The sequence below is a fragment of the Oncorhynchus clarkii genome, chromosome 26 (assembly GCF_045791955.1).
Source record: "Oncorhynchus clarkii lewisi isolate Uvic-CL-2024 chromosome 26, UVic_Ocla_1.0, whole genome shotgun sequence".
Lineage (NCBI taxonomy): Eukaryota > Metazoa > Chordata > Actinopteri > Salmoniformes > Salmonidae > Oncorhynchus > Oncorhynchus clarkii.
In genome coordinates, this window is record NC_092172.1 from 6,632,123 (window position 1) to 6,653,489 (window position 21,367).

The 21,367-nt window shown below is 42.7% G+C and overlaps 3 protein-coding genes across 5 annotated transcripts in view; 1 reads left to right on the forward strand and 2 right to left on the reverse strand.

Moving 5' to 3' along the window:
- LOC139384499 (DNA damage-binding protein 1) overlaps positions 1-2,497 on the reverse strand; it is a 35,248-nt gene extending 32,751 nt beyond the window's left edge. Inside the window, exons 1-5 of the mRNA XM_071129311.1 lie at positions 2,310-2,497; positions 1,222-1,370; positions 818-934; positions 440-661; positions 19-133 (exon numbers count right to left, since the gene is read on the reverse strand). Coding sequence (XP_070985412.1) covers positions 19-133; positions 440-661; positions 818-934; positions 1,222-1,370; positions 2,310-2,370 — 664 coding nt within the window. The 5' untranslated portion in view covers positions 2,371-2,497. The remainder of the gene's footprint in view (positions 1-18; positions 134-439; positions 662-817; positions 935-1,221; positions 1,371-2,309) is intronic.
- Positions 2,498-3,916: 1,419 nt separating this feature from the next.
- Positions 3,917-13,570, reverse strand: LOC139385128 (transmembrane protein 138-like). 3 transcript variants are annotated; one of them, XM_071130200.1, is made up of 5 exons: positions 13,485-13,570; positions 6,335-7,006; positions 5,916-6,087; positions 4,910-4,985; positions 3,917-4,524 (listed from the first exon to the last, which is right to left on the reverse strand). In XM_071130200.1, the coding sequence occupies exons 2-5, from the start codon at positions 6,526-6,528 to the stop codon at positions 4,406-4,408; spliced, it is 561 nt and encodes a 186-aa protein (XP_070986301.1). In that variant the 5' UTR covers positions 6,529-7,006; positions 13,485-13,570; the 3' UTR covers positions 3,917-4,405. The 3 variants fall into 3 exon arrangements, with proteins under 3 accessions (XP_070986301.1, XP_070986303.1, XP_070986302.1); XM_071130202.1 differs by lacking the exon at positions 13,485-13,570 and adding an exon at positions 8,340-8,581; XM_071130201.1 differs by lacking the exon at positions 13,485-13,570 and having other exon boundaries at positions 6,335-8,126.
- Positions 13,571-19,339: 5,769 nt separating this feature from the next.
- LOC139384920 (CD151 antigen-like) overlaps positions 19,340-21,367 on the forward strand; it is a 51,790-nt gene continuing 49,762 nt past the window's right edge. Inside the window, exon 1 of the mRNA XM_071129826.1 lies at positions 19,340-19,551. The gene's annotated coding sequence lies outside the window, so the exon portion shown is untranslated. The remainder of the gene's footprint in view (positions 19,552-21,367) is intronic.

Sequence of the window (21,367 nt, forward strand, 5' to 3'; positions counted from 1 at the left end):
GACATTCTCTTTCCTCACCTGGGATGACCATAGAAGCCTCCGCCTCCACGTTCTCCTGTTTCCACGGCCCCTTGTTGAACTCCTTCTCCCTCAGCGACACCTCGTAGGTCTTTACATGCCGTCCTTGAGGGTCCTCCAGCACAAACCCACAGATACAATCAGACTGACACTTGCAGATATTTCTGCTAACTAAAGCACACATTCCCCCATTCACCAGACACGCACTACTGTCTCATAGACACATCCCCTCTGACTCCCCAATGTTCTCTCACCAGCATGAAATTCCTACTCGTGCATTTTTTTCAACTCCTCCCCAACCACCCCCTAAACATACACCCATATAAATGCATACACACAACCGCTCCAACATTGTACCCCTTTCATCCACCACTTCCTACCTGTGCCTCGCCCACCCTATTTTACCTCCTCCCCTCCCTACCTGATAGATGAAGCAGACTGTGGGCGCCTGACAGCCGTACAGGAAGTGGACGTCGATGACCTGCAGCTCCTCCAGGCGGATGTTGAAGGCCTTGAGTTCTCGGTTCTCCCGGTCCAACGGGATCACCTTGAATAGGCCGTCGTACAGCCGCAGGCCGATCATGCGGCACTCAGGGTCTACAATGCCGATGATGCCCGTCTCAGAGGGACGCCCGATGCGGTCCTACGCAAAAATAAATAAGTCGGTCAAGTTAAGAGGAGTCTCACGGCATCCTATTGTTTCAGTCTGCAGAGTATTCCTGTGGTAGTTTTGCAGAACATACTTTGATTTCCAACAGCTCAAAGACACTGGCTATGCTCGTATTTATTTTTCTCCTACCTGCACGTTGCCGTGGGCGCGGGTGATGATGTCGATGCTCTCCCCGTTCTGTTTGTACTCCAGGATGCAGGCGTTGTATTTGGCAGTGAGAATGAACAGCAGGTCCTTGCTTTCGCCCTGCAGTCAAAACAGACAAAAAGGTTCCTCTCCATTGAAGCCCGTGAAAACATATGTCCATGTTCACGTTTGGCATCAGGAGAAGTTTACAACTTGTATTGCAGTTACAGAAAGAAACCAGGGTCTTGTTCAGAAGGGCACACCGTAGTGGAACCTTCTGCAGCGCAAAACATAATTCGGTGTTCTTATTGAACAAGTTCAGGTAGTACCTCCCTGTTTCAAAATGTTTTCTCTCTATTGAAATGACTAACATGCACACACAAACATACAGGTAGTAGTAGACTCACCTTTGGCCTGAAGAGCTCCATGACGGCGATCTTGCCGTACATGCCCACCTCTTTGACAGGCCGGAGCCCTTCCGCTGTGACCACATAGATCTCCAGGCGTGTGTTTTTAGCTATGAGCAGATTCAGGTCCTCCGCAGAGGTGAAGTGGCCTGGAGGAGAGAGGGTGGTCTGGTCAGTCGGACTAACTTTTTCTAATAGTGAAATGAGTAGTTCTTAGGAGTGCTTTCCATATGACTAGCAGATCTCGTTCCTGTATTTTGAAAAGGCACATTTCTGGAGTTCAAGTATTTGTTTTTCTATCTACTAGGAATAAACCTGGAATGCTTTTCTAGCTAGGCAGACCATTTCTACTCACAAAATATGCACTAAGTTGCACTGCATTGATAGCGTGATTTATTGAATTAATAATATGGGATTTGTTAGTGTCATAATGCCTTAAATTAAGTTTTGTTTTTAATCACACGTGATTTTAACCTAGAAAGTAATACATTGAATAGTTAGCTAGCTATCACCAATATATTGGCAATCAAAATAAATGCAGGGTAACGTTAGCTAGCTAGTTAAGTAAATCTCCCTACATCCCCAACTATGCAGTGTCCCCGATTGTATAATTTGCCAATGTATTGTGTAGGTGGACATATTGACTGGCACTGCAGTGGCTTGTCTGTTACCTGTGTAATTTAGCAACACTGAAGTTCCAAACCTGTTTTAAGATTCTTGGCAAACTGATAAACAAGAAGATAATTGCAAACCAATTGACTGACGTTAGATAGCAAACAAACAGCTGAAGACAGCTAGCGCTGGCTTCAAAACATCCCGGCTGCGCAGGAGCACCCACTGACTCGTGCTATTTTGTGCTCACTTGAATGACACTTGATAACTAGCCATACGATATTAGTCGACCACATGTCCCGTGGATGGTTATTCAAAATGGCTATTTAATGGACTTGATAGACTTGCTGGCAATATCAAAGGGAGCCTGGCCTGCAAGTGCCTGTAGCTTGGCTTCAGCTTAACGTTGTAGTGGATGAGGTTGCCACGATATGCTGGTGCGCGAAGCTAACAAGAAACAAGAACAACACGTTTACCGGTGATGCAGGCATTGACTGCCGTCGGTTTCTGCGCTGTTACCACGTAATTATACGACATGGCGTTCCAGGACAGAATAAGAAACACCAGCGAAATTGTATCAGTCCTTCTCAAGTGTTGAAACCATGGATATTAAAATGATGATAAAAAAAAAAAAAAAAAAAGCGGAAGTGGATTGCTAAAAGCTCTAGATCGATATTTACTTTCACAGCGCCCCATGTGGCTCGGATGTCGAATTTTGTCGTTGGTGCGTTTATTTGTATAATACGGTGTGCACTGTCCATCTGCATTGGACAGAAGATGAGGGCTCCATAACTTCAATTATTTGGCTTACCCCGCTGTAATATGACGTTTTTTCACATCGGTCTTTAAATGGTCAACCTCAGCAGCAGAGAGCCAAGTGACTGAGGAGGACTAGAGATCTTTCCGTGTTGCTCACGGTTGATCAAGCAAAATGCCCCTGTAAGAGACACTTAATCTACTTACTGTATCAATCCAAATCGATAATGGTCAAAGTGGCAGGCATTCTAGTACTGTGTGTGTGCACATACGTAGTTAGGTTAACATAGGACTGACACCAGAGATGGTAGAGAAAGCGAGACAACTCCATCCTTAATTTTTTCGGGCACGGGCCACTCCGGTCTACTTATTGTTCCCGCCCCACTGATGGGGTGCCAGAAGCGAGACATCTCCCTGGCAATTTTTTTCTAGTCAGGGTGTATGGGGAGAGCGGGGAGAGGACAATAAGCAGACCAGAGCCATTGGTCTCACACTGGAAAAAGCATACTCACGTGAGAGAGGGAACACCCACTCACACAGAAAGGAACCTTGACCATTTTTTCCAATGGTAAACTGTCTGAGTAAGACATCTTGGTTTATCCACCATCTTTGCTGACACCTTCATAAACACATGGCCTGAGGTGACATCAATGCCGTCAAAAACACTGGCCTGTGGACTGTAGGCTAAAGACTAAATCCCTGATTAATCCCAGTTATAAGAATAGAGCCCTGTCTGTGGCTCCTTGAAAGCAAGCATGCGTACTGTGTATTGGTGTGTATTTTTACTGTAGAGCACTATTTATGGGGTGGGTTAGGAGAGATGTGGTGATAAATTGACTGACAACATCCAGTTCTACCTTCAGTAGTATATAGACTGACGTAGGTCTTTAGTCCCCTATTCTGAGACATATTGTATCTACACAGCATACATTCTGTTCACCCAAATTGTTTTTGGAGATTTTCCATGCATGTGACTGTTTAACAGTTTGTCTGTTTCCATCTGTTTAATCCAGTGGGTTTACATCAATGCAATGACTGCATAGGGTCATACGAAAAAGGTAGGCTCAGTCACAATGCTGAGAGCTTGTGACGTAAATTGATGTGTCACATAAATGTGTGCTTATGCTGAGCGCATGTGTGTGCATGCGCGTGATATAGGATTAACATTGGAAGTATTTACTGAAAGGAATACTGAGCACAGACACGGTTTATCAGTGTATGTACTGTCTGGGTTTTGTTTAATACATTAGTACAAAAAGCAGGGAAAAAAGTAAGCATTTTAAAACACATAAAACATTATTGTTTTTTATTTTCCAGTCATCTTCACAAGAAAATCTGGCACACAAACTCACAAATCATCCCACATAAAAAAACAACACTGATTACATTGATAGATAAACGACACAGACAAACCCAGTTTCAAAGTGTGAAAAAAAATACAACTTGTTGTGTGAATGTCACATCAAACTATGAGTTCCCACATGTTAGCATCAAAGTCATCATGGTATAACGTTCTGTTCATTAATCAAGGCCCTAAACCAGTTTGCCTGTACATCTGGCTTGCTCTGCAAAGTGGCTTGCCGTATCCAAGCAGAATCAAATTTTTGACCCTCCTTGTTAAAGTTGACCCATGTCTGATAGAGCACATAGGTCTTCCCTCTGGTTTTCCCCCTCCACATAAGCTCAGGCCTGTGCACTGTAGCGTCCATTTCAGCTCTGCACGCACTGTAGCAGTGTGTCTCTGTGTCCGCGGGACAGGGAGGGCTTTATTTTGGACCTGTCCATGCCAGTTTCATGTCCACACACTGCTCTTTGCTCACTGGCGGGCCCTGGCATTGGCAAAGGCGTCTCTGAGCCAAGGCGAGTCTTCATAGAGCCGAGGGTCACCCAGGTACTCTGTGGTGCGCTTGTAGAAGTAGTAGTACAACACGGACGCTGCACATAAACACACATCACACGCCAATGAAATACTGACGTAATTTGGTTTTGAAACAGAAAAGACAACAACAAACAATAAATCCTCTTAACCAATTAGGAGATGAAGGGAATGGAAATCAGACCCATATGGCCCTCAAGGGTCAACCTGGTACCTATCTACGATGCTACACAAATAAGCAGTGTGAGAGCTGGGTGTGCGTGTGTTTGTGCATGTGTGTATGACAGATGTAGTACTACACGCCTTCAATAAGTATTTACCTGTTGTAGCACTGATCTCCACCTTATTTGATTCAATGAAGGCACCCAAGATGGATTGGGTTTCAGGCCTATAAGGTTTCCTAAAATGTGTTTCAGTAAGCGTGTGATGAAAAGACAGCCTCACCTATTCTTTGGAAGACAAAAAGCACTTGGAGACCATCAGTCCACACATAGCGGTTTGATTTTAGCCAGCGTAGATTCTGCAGAGATAGACACAACCCAATACACCACACAGTTTGAGGCATTCTTTCACTAAAACATATAAATGAACCATCATTTGATAGTAAATTACAACACACATGTAATAAACAATTCTGACGGCCTACAGAAAACTTGAAGCCATTAAGCTCGTCAAGGACTCTAGTCAACTGAGCCACGGACTATTCACTCTGTTACCGCCTGGCAAGCGGTATCGGAGCATCGGGTCTCAGAACAACAGGCTTTGAGACAGCTACTACCACCAGGCCATCAGACTGCTGAACAGCTAATCCTAGCTGTCTGCCTGCACAGACCTGCACCGTAGAGACTATTTGAACCTCAGAGATGATCCGCACTTTAGAGATTATTTGCACTGACTACCCACACATCCATCCCTTACACAAAAACGTACACGCACACACACACACACACACACACACACACACACTTGACGTTTGTACATTTGAGTCATTTAGCAGACGCTCTTATCCAGAGGGACTTACAGTTAGTGATGGTGGGACAATCACATATCTCAGTCAAATCTCAATCATAGTAAATAAATTTTTCCTCAAAGTAGCTAATCACAAAGTCGGTGCTAGTTGGGGGGGGGGGGGGGGGGGGGAGAAAGTCAAGTGCGAGTGGAACACACACAGTCGACGCAGCTGTTGTATAAAAATCTATTTATTCCACTGCTAGACCAAGTCCCTCACTGCCCACTTTATATTTGTAAATGCAGTGTAAATACATTATTACTATGCATATTATCTCTCTTACTTGTTATTTTTGACTTGACTCTTTTTGATGTTGATATTGACTAATGTGCTGCATTGTCGAGGGAGCTAACACGCAATCATTTCGCTGCACCTTTCATACCTGCTGTAAACTGTGTATGTGACAAATAAACGTTTGATTTGTATTGACACACGCTGTACCATGATCCAGGAGTGTAGGGAGATGCTGAGGGTCAGGTAGAGGGCGGAGAGCAGCAGCAGGGCCCTGAAGCGCTCCAGCAGCAAGGACACCAGGCCCACCTGGAACACGTAGGTGTTGAACAGCATCAGCAGAATGATGATCAGGTTAAACAGGATGGCTATGTCCTGGATACTGAGAGAGAGAGAGAGAGAGAGAGAGAGGAGCTTCCATTTAGTTAGTCACGTTAAACGAATGAAGACACACAAATGAACACACGCACACACTGTGCTGAGGATCCAGAGTTGAGAAACACTGATTTTTTAATTGTGTCAATCCCCTTTCTCTCCCACCCTTTCTACCTCTTAATTGAAGAAGCTTTGAATAATGAATTTACATCAGAGTCCTCCCCCTGGCTCTCCCATCCTTCCCCGCGTCTTACATGAAGAGCACCAGCTGGACGACGGGCGCGGCCCTCAGCAGCTCGCTGAAGGAGTTGACAAACAGGTCAAAGGTCAACAAGCTCAGCTGGATCAGCAGCACCAGGGAGTAGTTGTTGGTCTGTAGCATCTCCGGGCCGAAGGCTGGGCGCCCGGGCTGTGTGTGGCTCCGAGCAGGATCCAAGGTGGCGCACATTCACACACACATGCAGACAGGGAAACATACACACTAACTATACAGACACAGGTGCACACATGCAGAAGTGCCAGCTGCCAGCTGCCGGCTTGAGCTTCTGCACGGCAGCTTGATGTGTCCAATATATCTGTTTATGTAGAGCAGATGGCGGTGCAGTGCGCTTGTTTTTCCTAATTAAGGACTATTCCACTGACTGAGGAGCTCGGAGGCCTGCTATCGGCCAGAGACATTGGAAGAGCTCTCTGAAAATGCTATTGTTAGCTATCAGCATGTTGAAAGTGGAGAGGGTCCTCTTTCCAGCCCAAAAGAATAGTTCCAGCCCACAGTAAAATCGTTGTAGCACACAGTTCCTTATGGCATGGTGTTAGCTTTGAGAACCTACAGGCAAAGGCGACAGTCGCTTTCCAATAGGGTATTCTACCCGCATCATCTTTCTACTGGCTGTAAATCCATTCCACAGCTATATTCAACAGAGACTCTGTAGTAGAGAAAAACAGAGTGAGCAGAGAATAAACAATATACAGTGGTAAAAAAATAATAATAATCAGTAATACCTTAAACTGCAGAATCTAATGATCCAGGTAGAGTTTTAAAAATGTATATATATATAAAGAGAATGGAAATCTATCCTCCTGACCAGATGTTTTTTTGTGGAAATAGTGTGAGAGGAAGACAAGTGAGTGTAGTCAGCTCAGCCAACCCCATTGAGACCGTGTCTGTGCCTCGACCTAGCTTGGGCAAACCTAAACATGGCGGTGTTCGCTTTAGCAATCTCACTGGAATAAAGACCTCCTTCATTCCTGCCATTATTGAAAGAGATTGTGATACCTCACATCTCAAAATAGGGCTACTTAATGTTAGATCCCTCACTTCCAAGGAAGTTAGAGTACAAAAATGAGTTAACCACCTCACTGAGGAACTCAATTTAACCTTTCACAATACCCTAGATGCAGTCGCACCCCTAAAAATAAAAACATTTTTCCTAAGAAACTAGCCTCCTGGTATACAGAAAATACCCGAGCTCTGACGCAAGCTTCCAGAAAATTGGAACGGAAATGGCTCTACACCAAACTGGAAGTCTTCGACTAGCTTGGAAAGACAGTACCGTGCAGTATCGAAGTGCCCTCACTACTGCTCGATCATCCTATTTTTCCAACTTAATTGAGGAAAATAAGAACAATCCAAAATGTATTTTTGATACTGTTGCAAAGCTAACTAAAAAGCAGCCTTCCCCAAGAGAGGGTGGCTTTCACTTCAGCAGTGATAAATTCATGAACAACTTTGAGAAAAAGGATCATGATCATTAGAAAGCAAATTGTCTTTAAATCTGCTTATTCCTCCAAAGCTCAGATGTCCTGAGTCTGCACAACTGTGCCAGGACCTAGGATCAAGGGAGACACTCAAGTTTTTTAGTACTATAACTCAACACATTGCTGAAAACAATCATAGCCTATAAACCTTCAAGTTGCATACTGGACCCTACTCCAACTAAACTACTGAAAGAGTTGCTTCCTGTGCTTGGCTCTCCTATGTTGAACATATTAAACGGCTCTCTATCGACCGGATGTGTACCAAACTCACTAAAAGTGGCAGTAATAAAGCCTCTTGAAAAAGCCAAACCTTGACCCAAAAAATATAAAAAACTAAATTGGCCTATATCGAATCTCCCATTCCTCTCAAAATCTTTAGAAAAAGCTGTTGCACAGCAACTCACTGCCTTCCTCAAGACAAACAATGCATACGAAACGGTTCAGTCTGGTTTTAGACCCCATCATAGCACTGAGACTGCACTTGTGAAGGTGGTAAATTACCTTTTAATGGCGTCAGACCGAGGCTCTGCATCGGTCCTCGTGCTCCTAGACCTTAGTGCTGCTTTTGATAACGTCGCTCACCACATTCTTTTGGAGAGACTGGAAACCCAAATTGGTCTACACGGACAAGTTCTGGCCTGGTTTAGACCTTATCTGTCGGAAAGATATCAGTTTGTCTCTGTGGATGGTTTGTCCCTCTGACTGTAAATGTTGGTGTTCCTCAAGGCTCTATTTTAGGACCACTATTGTTTTCATTATATATGCTACCTGTCCCAGACCTCCTTTCAACTCTCTAAAGACAGCAGGAGCGGTAGAGATACTCTGAATGATGGGCTATGAAAAGCCAACTGACATTTACTCCTGAGGTGCTGACCTGTTGCACCCTCGACAATCACTGTGATTATTATTATTTGACCTTGCTGGTCATCTATGAACATTTGAACATCTTGGCCATGTTCCGTTATAGTCTCCACCTGGCACAGCCAGAAGGACTGGCCACCCCTCATAGCCTGGTTCCTCTCTAGGTTTCTTCCTAGGTTCTGGCCTTTCTATGGAGTTTTTCCTAGCCACCGTGCTTCTACATCTGCATCTGTACAGCACTTTGTGACATCAGCTGATGTAAGAAGGGCTTTATAAATACATTTGATTGATGAGAGGGATTAATAGTCTTGGTTGATCCAACTTTGTTTCAACATATTGTAGTGTTACACAAGGTCACTGGAGGGCAAAGACTGTTACATAGACAGGCAGGCAGGCAGGAAGGCAAGCAGGCAAATGACAGGTGTACCCACTGAGTGGAAAAATCTTCCCTGTATGAACTATTCCCCTTCTTACTGTCACTACCTGGCGCTTAGGTCTGTTTCTCAAACACAAACACACACGCACACAAAGGGTTACTCAAAATACTTGATAAGACTATGTTCAGTGGCGGATTGAGGTAGAGGCGACATGGACAGCCGCCCAGGGCGGCATCTTGCCTGGGGCTGCACGGAGCACCCGCACCAACAAATTTGGAATAGTGACATTTGCACAATCAGTTTTCTATCGCTCATTTGCACTTCACGTCAAGGATATCATGTCACTGTGTGGGACTGTGGGTCAATTAACCTTGTTGGAGTGGGCGCCCTGATTCTAGTTTGTGAGCTAGGCAGGCTACTGCCTGGGAAGGTCTCCCACTCAGAAGTACGAGATGGGGAGGGATAGGTTGACCTCAGGTCTCCCCACTGGAAGGTAGGAGGAGCGGGTAATCTATCAAATAGCGCACCTCTAACTATGTACAGTACTAATACAAATTAGTAAAATCAGTCACATTAAGAAATGCTACCAAATAAACCAGGTTTTCTTCTTTATAAATGTGTTATTCTATTTTGTGTATTTGTGTGGTTTGGGATTTGTGCAATTTAGTTTTATTTGTGTGTTTTTGTTAGCAATAGGGTAATAGTGTAATAATTCAATTTGCTTTTTTATTTGTATTTATATGCTATGCTTTCTATTTGTCTTTGTTACTTCTTTTTGATATGTATGAGTCTTATTTTTGTATATATTTATATATTTATATAGTTTTAAATGTTATGATTTTTTATTTGTGTTGTTCCAAATGTCTGAATAAAAATTACAGGTAGTGCAGAATGGTACTGAAGGGGGGGTTCGCCCAGGAAGCCATACAGGCTAGAACCGCCACTGACTATGTTGCATGAACCTCCAGGACAGTATCATTGAGTGCTCCAATCATACGCATCTTAAATCAGTCTGTTTTTAATTCCCCAAAATATTAATACCCTAAACTGGTCTAAATGTGACATGACATGTGTGGATGTAGAGCTATAAGGCCGTGTCTAGACTGCAGCTTTAGTATTCTGATCAGAGCGCTCTGATCACGGAATTCCCTTTTCCCGCACTATTTTCAAATGCCAGTATGCATTCTACAAATGGTGGAATAAGCTAAATATGATAATAACACAACAACTGATGGCACTAGCTAACTACCGTAGCCAAATAGCCAACTAACCTCTGTAGCTAGCTGGCAAGCTAGCAATTCTAAAGGGATCGCAACAGGTTAGCATAACTCTAGCCAAACAAAACCTTTTTTTTCTTCTAAATATTCGCTAGCATTTATGAGGCCAGCAAACAGATTCCTCACAAGCTAGGAGCGTTTTTCCCAGAGAATAGTTGGCTACAGTAGTTAGCAGTACCTATCAGTTGTTGTGTTATTATTATATTTTGCCTATTCCACCGATGACGTCGCCCACTGTATGCACTTTCGATAGCCTGATTGCATCCAGACTGTGGAGAAATCCGCACACATTGCATCCCAGACCAACTCCTGAAGTGGTCAGCCAGATCTGAACACAGTCAGACCACAAAGCGACTTTCAGACCTGTCTTTTCAATGCAATCTTCGTATTCTAATAGCAGATGTCGCATGTAAGTGTCAAGTGTAAACAAAAGAGATACATGGCAAATACTTTATGTTGACGATTTGGCCCTAAATAGTCCATGGCTGACAAGATACAAATAACAAGAACTGGCATTATATTTGGGTCTAAATTATGCTGTATTTCCGTAGGTGTGTACAATACTTTAGGTGTGCCTCATTTGGCTTTCCAGGCACAATAGCAACCATGGGATAGTTCTAAAAGTGCAAACCCTCACCATCCGACACTGAAACCAGGTGAGCTAAACCAAGTGCACCTAAAGTAACTGAAAAAAAATAATATATACAATAGACCCATGTCTGACTGGCTGTCTAAACTAAGATTACTTCTTAACAGGGTTGGTTTAGGCACTGCATACTTTAACTTAATTAGTTAAAGTTAACTGGCCCATCTCAACACAATTAACAAGACCTGAGCTTTTGCACCTTGTAAAAGTCACTTCTCTGGTCTGAGTGGCACACTGGGTGTGTTTCACACAGGTGAACGGATTGTGACTGTGTGTTATGCTGCCCAATGCCATGCTCACAGAATTTATTTATAGCTTTTCATGAAACTGTCCCGTATTCTTTTCATACAATTGCTTTCATTTTGTGGTGTAATTCTCATTTCTGGATAAGGCTTAAAATACAGGAAAACATTTTGCTATATCACATGATTGCGCAAAACACAGGGCCCGAGTCATATCATTCTTGGCCTGTCAAAAGCTTTGTTGACACAGGCAGCCCAATTCTGATCTTTTTCCCAATTAGTGGCAAAATATCCAATCTGATGGGACAAAAGACCAATTAAGTAGCACAAGATCAGAATTAGACTACCTGTGTAAACAAAGCCTAATTGGTCTTTTGACCAATCACATCAGATCTTTTCAAATCAGATCTTTTTCGGAGCTGATCTGATTGGTCAAAAGACCGATTAGTGAATAAAATATCAGAATTGGGCTGCTTGTATAAACGCAGAGATGTCTGCTTGTTGAGTAGACAGGCAGCGTCCACTGTCTCCTTCTCATACTGATACAATCAAACAATTACGGAGTGTTGGTGCAACTGCAGCTTGTGACAAAGCCAGGTAGAGCACTATAGTCCTTACACTTGCTGTGATGGCATCCTGTGAGGCTGGCTCACTGTCCCAACAAACCTCCTAATGACTCCACGTGGACTTTAATGACCTGAGACGCAATCGACATATTTATAGCCTCACACTGTGGCAGGTGTGAGGTGGATTAGAACTAGTTTCACACATTGAAGACTCTAGGCCAAGCCTTGCTGGTCCGATGCACAAACTGTTGCTGTAGTTGTAACCTAGTAAACTTACTCACAGAAGCACTTGAACAGTGACATAGCCTAAATCCCAATAAACTGTGCCCAATAATAACAATAATAGGCTACACTTTGTATCATCATTATAATTTTATACATACGGAAAGTTGACGCCATAAGACAAAGATTGTAATTACATATTTGATGTATTGATTTCATTTATTTCCCCTTCGGATTGGAAGATGAATAGCAACTCTCATTCAAACAACCAAACACTTGACTGTGTAAATAGGGAGCCAAAAGCTACTGGTTACAAGCCAAAAAACAAGCCATCTAGCCAAGCCAAGTAAGGTTTACTATTGTCATTGTGCTGTTAAACTATGTCGATGTATACTGAACAAAAATATAAATGCGACATGCAACAATTTCAAAGATTTTACTGAGTAACAGTTCATATAAGGATAAATAAATTAGGCCCTAATCTATGGATTTCACATGACTGGGTAGGGGTACAGCCATGGGTACAGCCATGGGCATAGGCCCACCTACTTGGCAGCCATGACCACAGACTGGGGATCAAGGCCCAGGCAATCAGAACGAGTTTATCCCCACAAAAGGGCTCTATTACAGACAGAAATACTCTTCAGCACTCCAAAACCTTGCCCTCCTGAGACAATCCCGCAGGTGAAGAAGCCAGATGTGGAGGTCCTGGGCGGGCGTGGTTACACGTGGTCTGCGGTTGTGAGGCCGGTTGGAAGGTACTGCCAAATTCTCTAAAATGACGGAGGCGGCTTATGGTAGAGAAATTAACATTAAATTCCCTGGCAACAGCTCTGGTAGACATTCCTGCAGTCAGCATGTCAATTGCACACTTCCACAACCCCACCATCTGTGGGATTGTGTTGTGTGACAAAACTGCACGTTAAAAGTGACCTTTTATTGTCCACAGCACAAGGTGCACATGTTGATGTGCACATTCTTGATGTGCACATTCTTGATATGACACACCTGTCAGGTGAATGGAGGATCTTGGCAAAGGAGAAATGCTCACTAACAGGGATGTAATCAAATTTGTGCACAACATTTTAGAGAAATAAGAGTTTTGTTCATATGGAAAATGTCTGGGATTTTTTATTTCAACTCATGAAACATGGAAACACTTTACATGTTGCATTTATATTTTTGTTCAGTTTAGTATATTTGAGTTAGTTAGGCCTACAACCTTATATTGACCTTGTACCTGATAATGATGTTGTCAAATTTTGCTTTTCGGCTTCTGCCGTGTTTTCAAAGCCTTAGCAAAAAAAAGCTTGTGAGGGCTAGGTAGTTAATCTCCTTAAGAAGCAACCTGACAGCTTGTTGTCTACGGGAAATGGTGAGCAGTAGTGTCAAGTTTAAGATATTCTGAAAAGCACCATATTGAAATTAAAACACATGATAAAATTAAGCTAGTACCTGAAATGTCCCTTTTTGAGATGTTGAAGATTTCTCTACGTGGCGTCTACCCACGCGTTAATTCTCTCCAAATTACGCAAGCTCTCCCGAACATCCACAACACAGCAGTGCACAGACCATTGGCACATACGCAACCTGCGCGTCTCCCTTGGTGACAGGTTTTTGCCGCGCTACATCCATAATAGATGGGCGTTCATTTTTGTACTATGGAACAAACCTCTGCAGCCTTTTTCTATTGCAAACATATTGCAAACATATTGCGCTCCAAATGTAATAGGCAAACAGCCTAGGCCCTACTTCAACTATATTTTTGTATAGCAACAGGAACAAATGGGCTGTTATCATTTAATAGATCAAACTTAAAGTAAGATAAATAAAAGGGTATCTTCATGGGGTTTTCAAATGTGATGAAGGTCTGTTTGCAAATATCTTAAACGTAATATCCTTACATTTCAGATGATGCTGACAGTAGCTTGCATATATAGCCGGCCCTATATACAATATTACGGTAATGCATAACATGAAACCGACCCAAAGGTAAACCATTGCCATCTAGTGGTAATACAACGTTTAGACTTGACGATTAGTAGGCTGTGTACGTACAGTGCATTTAGAGTTCAAACATTGTTGCACATAGGCAATACGTTACCCCTTTTTAAGTCAGTCTAATTTTACAATGAAACAATCAGTCAATCTGTCTCCTTTGAAATTAAAAGAACATAGAGCATAATGATATGATATGGGATGTCAGCCTAAAAAGAAAGAATGTGCACAAAGTCAGTACCAATAATTATGAAGATGCCATCACACTCAGTTCCAACTGTTGGCTCCCATACTCGCTTGTATCATTTTCTTTATACGGTTAGGCGCATATGCTTTTTCAATTGATATAAATGTATTTTGTGTTTGCCTGCTTACTTTTAGTATATCATTTATTTGTTTTATTTAACTAGGCAAGTCAGTTATAAACAAATTCTTAATTTCAATGGCGGCCTAGGAACTTTGGGTTAACTGCCTTGTTCAGGGGCAGAACGACAGACCTAAAATTCAGTACCCATCTCATCAATCTACACACAATACCCCATAATAACAGAGAAAAATCTGGTTTAGAAATTTTAGAAATTGTATCAAAAATAAGAAACAGGATAATGAAAGTTCACAGAAATAACAAGTAAAGGTAGCACTATCAATTAGTTATAGTGTTTTTACGGATATCAATTAGTGATTAAAACTCAAACCAAATGGGTAATCGAATTTCTGACAAATCTGTAAGGGAATATCTGCAGTTAAATTGGTTACAATGGGAAATCATAGTAGTCACAAACCACAGTTGGATTCACAAGTTTGGACAGCACAGTACAGTAAAATACTGCGATGTAGAGTTCAGTAACGAAAAGTAGAGTGTATTTCAGTACAATAGAGTAGAGTTCAGTACAGTACACAGCAGAGCACACTGGAGTTGAGTACACTATAATGTACTGTATTGTACGGAACTCTACTGTACTGTTCTGTGCTGTACTAATCAAATCAAAATGTATTTCTCACATGCGCTGAATACAACGGGTGTAGACTTATCCGTGAAATGCGTTCTTACTAACCCTTCCCAATGATGCAGACTTAAAAAATAACAATGAAAAGAAAAATTGCGCTACAGTGAACAAACATATACATGCAAGATGTAAAGTGTTGGTCCTATGTTTCATGAGCTGAAATAATAGATCCCAGAAATGTTCCATACACTCAAAAAGAGCATTTCTCCTTTGCCAAGATAATCCATCCACCTGACAGCTGTGGCATATCGAGAAACTGATTAAACAGCATGGCCATTACACAGGTGCACCTTGTGCTGGGGACAATAAAAGGCCACTCTAAAAACTGCAGTTTTGTCACACAAAACAATGCCACAGAAGTGTGCTCTTCTTGGATGAATCCCAGTTTCAACTGTACTGGGGGTTGTGTGGGCGAGTGGTTTGCTGATGTCAACGTTGTGAGCAGAGTGCCCCATGGTGGCGGTGGGATTATGGTATGGGCAGGCATAAGCTACGGACATTGAACACAATTGCATTTTATCGATGGCAATTTGAATGCACAGAGATACCGTGATGAGATCCTGAGGCCCATTGTCGTGCCATTCATCCGCTATCATCATATAGCGGATCATTATAAGCATATTTGGAATGCTCTGGATCGACGTGTACCACAGCGTGTTCCAGTTACCGCCAATATCCATCAACTTCGTACAGCCATTGAAGAGGAGAGGGACAACATTCCACAGGCCACAATCAACAGCCTGATCAACTCTATGTGAAGGAGAGGTGTCGTGCTGCATGAGGCAAATGGTGATCACACCAGACACTGACTGGTTTTCTGATCCACGCCCTTACCTTTTTTAAAAAGGTATTTGTGAACAACAGATGTATATCTGTATTATCAGTACTGTGAAATCCATAGATTAGGGCCTAGTGAGTTTATTTAATTTGACTGAGTTCCTTATATGATCTGTAACTCAGTAAAATCTTTGATATTGTTGCATGTCGCTTTTATATTTTTGTTTAGTGTATATACAGGGAGTACCAGTACCAGATCAATGTGCAGGGGTATGAGGTATTTGAGGTTTGGCTCTTTAGCAGTCTTATGGCTTGGGGGCAGAAGCTGTCTCGGAGCATCTTGGTCCGTGAGCCGATGCTATGGTACTGTTTGCTGGACGGTAGCAGAGTGAACAGTATATGGCTTGGCTGGCTAGCGTCTTCGGCAATTTTTCGGACCTTCCTCTGACACCGGCTGATACAGAGGTCCTGGATGGCAGGGAGCTCGGCCCCAGTGATATACTGGGCTGTCTGCATCCCCCTCTGTAGCTCTTTGCGGTTGAGAGTGGTGCATTTGCCATACCAAGCTGTGATGCAGCCAGTCAAAATGCTCTCAATGGTGCTGCTGTAAAACTTGTGGAGTATCCGGTGTCCCATGCCAAAACCTTTCAGCCTCCTGAGGGGGAAGAGGAGTGTTGAGCCTTCTTCACGACTGGGCAGGTGTGTTTGTGGACCATGTTAAGTCCTTAGTGATGTGGACAATAAAAAACTTAAAGCTCTCGATCAGCTCCACTACAGCCCTGTCGATGTGTATGGTGGTCAGGCCTACCACTGTCGTGTCGTCAGCAAACTTGATGATGGTGTTGGAGTCGTGCGTGGCCACGCAGTCGTGGGTGAACAGGGAGTACAGGAGGGGACTGAGCACACACCCTTGAGGGGCCCCCGTGTTGAGAGTCAAGGTGGTGGATGTGCTGGTGCCTATCTTCACCACCTGGTCCATGCAGTCAGGAAGTCCAGGATCCAGTTATTCAGTCACATGTTCCCCAGGTTGGTGATGAGCTTGGAGGGGACTATGGTGTTGAACACTGAGCTGAAGTCTATGAACAGCATTCTCACATAGTTATTTCCCCTCTTGTCCAGGTGGGAGAGGGCAGTGTGAAGTGTAATTGAGTCATCTGGGATGGTATGCGAATTGGTGTGGGTCCAGGGTGTCTGGGTTGATGGTATTATGACCAGCCTTTCAAAGCACTTCATAATAATAGATGTGAGTGCTACAGGGTGATAGTCATTTAGGCAGGTTACCTTGGAGTTCTTAGGGACAATGGTGGTCAGCTTGAAACATGCTGGAATTAGGGGAGATAGGGGAGATTGAAAATGTCCTTGAAGACATTTGCCAGCTGGTCTGCACATGCTTTTGTAACAGTATTGCTTCCGTCCCTCTCCTCATCCCTAACTGGGCTTAAACCAGGGACCCTCTGCACACATCAACAACAGTCACCCACGAAGCATTGTTACCCATCCCTCCACAAAAGCCGCGGCCCTTGCAGAGCAAGGGGAACCACTACTTCAAGGTCTCAGAGCAAGTGATGTCACCGATTGAAACGCTATTAGCGCGCACCACCGCTAACTAGTTAGCCATTTCACATCGGTTACACTCACCCCCCTTTTGACCTCCTCCTTTTCCACAGCAACCAGTGATCCGGGTCAACAGGATCAATGTAACAGTACACCTTCCGTCCCTCTCCTTGCCCCTAACTGGGCTCGAACCAGGGACCCTCTGCACACATCAACAACAGTCACCCACGAAGCATCGTTACCCATCGCTCCACAAAAGCCGCAGCCCTTGCAGAGCAAGGGGAACAACTACTTCAAGGCCTCAGAGCGAGTGACGTCACCGATTGAAATGCTATTAGCGTATTGTGTAACCGATGTGAACTGGCTAGCTAGTTAGCGGTGGTGTGCGCTAATAGCGTTTCAATCGGTGACATCACTTGCTCTGAGACCTTGTAGTAGTGGTTCCCCTTGCTCATGGAGAGTGAGATCAAACAGTCATCCGGAACGCAGTGGCTTTCACACAACACTCAGTGTTGTATTCTTTGTATCGAGCATAAAAGGCATTTAGTTAATTTGAGAGTTCTGCATCACTGGGCATCTCACGGCCAGGTTTCTCTTTGTAATCCGTTATAGTCTGCAAGCTCTGCCACATACGACGACCATCGGAGCCAGTGTAATAGAATTCCAAGTTCCTCCTGTATTTGTCCTTTTGCATATTTGATGTCGGAGATCGTAGCTTTACTGTATGCCTCCGTGTCCGTGTCCTGTTTCTTGTAAGTGGTAGCTCTAGCGTTTAGCCCCCACGCGGATATTGCCTGTATTCCATGGTTTTAGTTCATCGGACCACTTCTGTATTGAGCGCATCACTGATTTTTCCTAATTGAGCTTTTGTTTGTAAACAGGAAGCAGGAGAATATAATCATTGTCAGATTTGCTGAAGGGAGGAGGAGAGAGGGCCTTATAAGCGTTTCTGTGGGTACAATAAAAGTGGTCTAGAGTTTTAGTGCGCCTAATGGCGCAGGAGACTTGTTGGTAAAAGTGAGGTAGAATGGATTTGACTCCCGGCATTAAAGTCTCCGCCCACCAGAAACACTGCTTCTGGGTGAGCGGTTTCTTGTTTGTTTACAGGTTTCTTGTTTGTTTACGGCCCCATGCAGTTCGTTGAGTGTCAAAGTGGTGTTGGCTTGTGGAGGGATGTATACAGCCGTGATGAATATGGATGACAACTCTCTTGGTAGATTAAAGGGTCTGCAGTTTACCATGAGGTATTCTATATCAGGTGAGCAAAAGGTTGTGATTTCCTTCACGATGTGTTTATGAAGAGACACACTGTACTCTACTTTGCTGTTCTTGGATGTCCAAACTTGTGAAACATAGATGTCTATGATTGGTTCAGACTTGGTCTGAACCAGACCAACCAAATTTGGTCTTGTTTGGGGACAGAGCTCATTCAAATAATAGCCAGTGTGCAGAATAATACCCAAACATGCAAAGGAGGATATTGCATATTTTTTACATTTGTGTACCTATTTAGGATACATCACCATTAAGAGAATGACATTCATATTCATAACTATGCATTTCTGTGTAGTATAAATCAGGGACCCATGATGAAATTCAGTTCCCTCAATTATGTTACTTGGTGAAAATCCAGTTCACTTACTACATAGTTCAATAAGCAAAATAGATTTTTTTCAAAGTCAATGTGTCATGTCATAGCCAGCGGACACCCCATTCTTTCTGCAGACATCCTTGTATCTTAATTCAGAGAAGATATTTAACTGAGTTTTCAGGAAAAAACGGGAACACACAGAATAGAGCGCACAGCTCTTCCAGTAAATATTAACATTTACAGTGAACATTATTAAAAGTAGTCCTTGTGCATAGAGTTGTAGCCTATGGTTTGTTCAACTTTGAAATCAATATTTATTTTTTGTTTGGCAATACGTTTAAAAAATCCGTTCCCCGTTCGCAAAGCAGCAACATAATTGCCTCAGGGCAGGAAAAAAAAGCAAGGTGATTGGGGTGGAGTCGACACGACCTACTGTGCAGTCACAGACTCCAGTGGACTAGCTACTCAGAAGTTTAGCATTTTGCGCTTTGGTTTGGACAATTGAAGGAATCCCTGAAAATATATAGTTTTAAACGTCTCTATCTATTATTTTGGATACATCAACGCCTTGCTACTTGTAACAACACAGCCGCAGGTAGGTACGGAGCAGCAGCTTCAAGCTTGTTACTTTGTAAAACATTAACATGTTCGACAGCCACAATGTTGCAATTCACAGAAAAGTTTAATTTAAACGTCCCGTTTTGGATTATAATGCAGCCTATTTATTTATTATTTTAGTGATACCAAGCAGGGTTTACATATCAATTTGAACGTATTACTGCGGGAAAGTGATTGTTGTCTAGCTAACGTTAGCATGTAGGCTAGGTTAGTTCACAGGAACACAGTAATTATATATTATTTGTGAATCGGAGTTACGCAGTCAGTGATTAGGTACGCCAAATATTCTTCAGAACAGGGATCATCAACTAAATCTCCCCCTGCCCGACTTGCTTGTTAGTGGAGATTTCCGCTCTTCACTCCGTTGTCAGTTTAGCCTACATTTCACTGATCTTAGTAGCAGAAAGCATGTTGTGTGTGTCCTTCAAGGCAGCTGTCAATGATTACGTTAGGCTGCGTTTAATTGTTTTGATTTTTTTATGGCGGTTTGATCACGGGGGAGGCACTAGTAATGTCTGCCGTTTTCGTTTTGGCTATTTGTTTCAAGTGTATTAGTCTATAAATAAATCTCTTTGCAAAATTCGTCATCTCCCCCATGTCTTATTCGACTAGTAGTAGTTCGGAAATGTTTATTGCTTGCCTACATTTTACTCCCTCTATGGGCGGAGCATATAAGAATGCAAGAAGCCCGAACACATATAATATTTGACTAAAACATTTCGTTATTTCAAACCTTGGCTCACATTTTGTATGGTCACATACAGTGCCATGCAAAAGTATGCACACCCTTTGGAATTCTTTTCATTTTAATGTGTTACAAAGTGGGATTAAAATGTATATTATTGTCTTTTTTTTTGTCAACAATCTACACAACACTAATGTCAAAGTGTAAGATTTTTGTTTCTTGGGGGGGTAAATACACAATTCATAACTAAAATCTAGTCGTTGTGTAAGTATTCAGCCCCTTTGTTTAGACAAATTTAAATTAGTTCAGGAGTACAATGTGGCTTAACAAATACAGTTGAATCCTACTTTGTAAAACAATAAAATGTGAAGCAATCCAAAGGGTCTGAAGACCTTTGCAAGGCACTGTATATCTCTCTATCATGCGTGGTAATACTTTGTCGTAGATTTCCAAAATAAAAATATGAGAACTTGTGGGGCCAAAATAAAATCACCTGCTGTCCCCCAGTGGTGGAAACCTGCTTGAGAACATAACCTATTTTATTTTGTTCTTTGTCATGTAGCCTATTTTGTATGACAGTTGCATGCAATTCAAAGGCTATAATTGTAATGTATGGCGTTTCAATGAGGTGCTTCATTTGAATTTCCTACAACCCCCATCAAAATAATTATGTTTGAAATTGTTAACAAACTATTGTACACTGTAATAAGTATCAAATTGTATTTGTCACATGTGCTGAATTAACTTTGTTAACCAACAATGCAGTTTTAAGAAAAATACATAAAATAAATAAAAGTAACAAATAATTAAAGAGCAGCAGTAAAATAACAACAATAGCGAGGCTATATACAGGGGGTACCGGTGCGGGGCCACCAGTTAGTTGAGGTAATATGTACATGTAGGTAGAGTTATTAAAGTGACTATGCATAAACAGAGTAGCAGCAGAGTAAAAGAGGGGGGGGGGGGGATGCAAATAGTCTGGGTAGACATTTGATTAGTTGTTCAGTAGTCTTATCGACTGGGGGAGTAGAAGCTGTTTAGAAGCCTCTTAGACCTAGACTTGGCACTCCGGTACCTCTTGCCATGCGGTAGCAGAGAGAACAGTCTA

Bases quoted from the DNA above. Each gene is read 5' to 3' on its own strand.
- LOC139385128 (XM_071130200.1), bottom strand. From the start codon at position 6,528: ATGTGCGCCACCTTGGATCCTGCTCGGAGCCACACACAGCCCGGGCGC. The intron at 6,088-6,334 runs GTAAGACGCGGG...TCTCTCTCTCAG, and splicing joins GTCCAGCTGGTGCTCTTCAT to TATCCAGGACATAGCCATCC. The intron at 4,986-5,915 runs GTACAGCGTGTG...CTATCTCTGCAG, and splicing joins CCCTACACTCCTGGATCATG to AATCTACGCTGGCTAAAATC.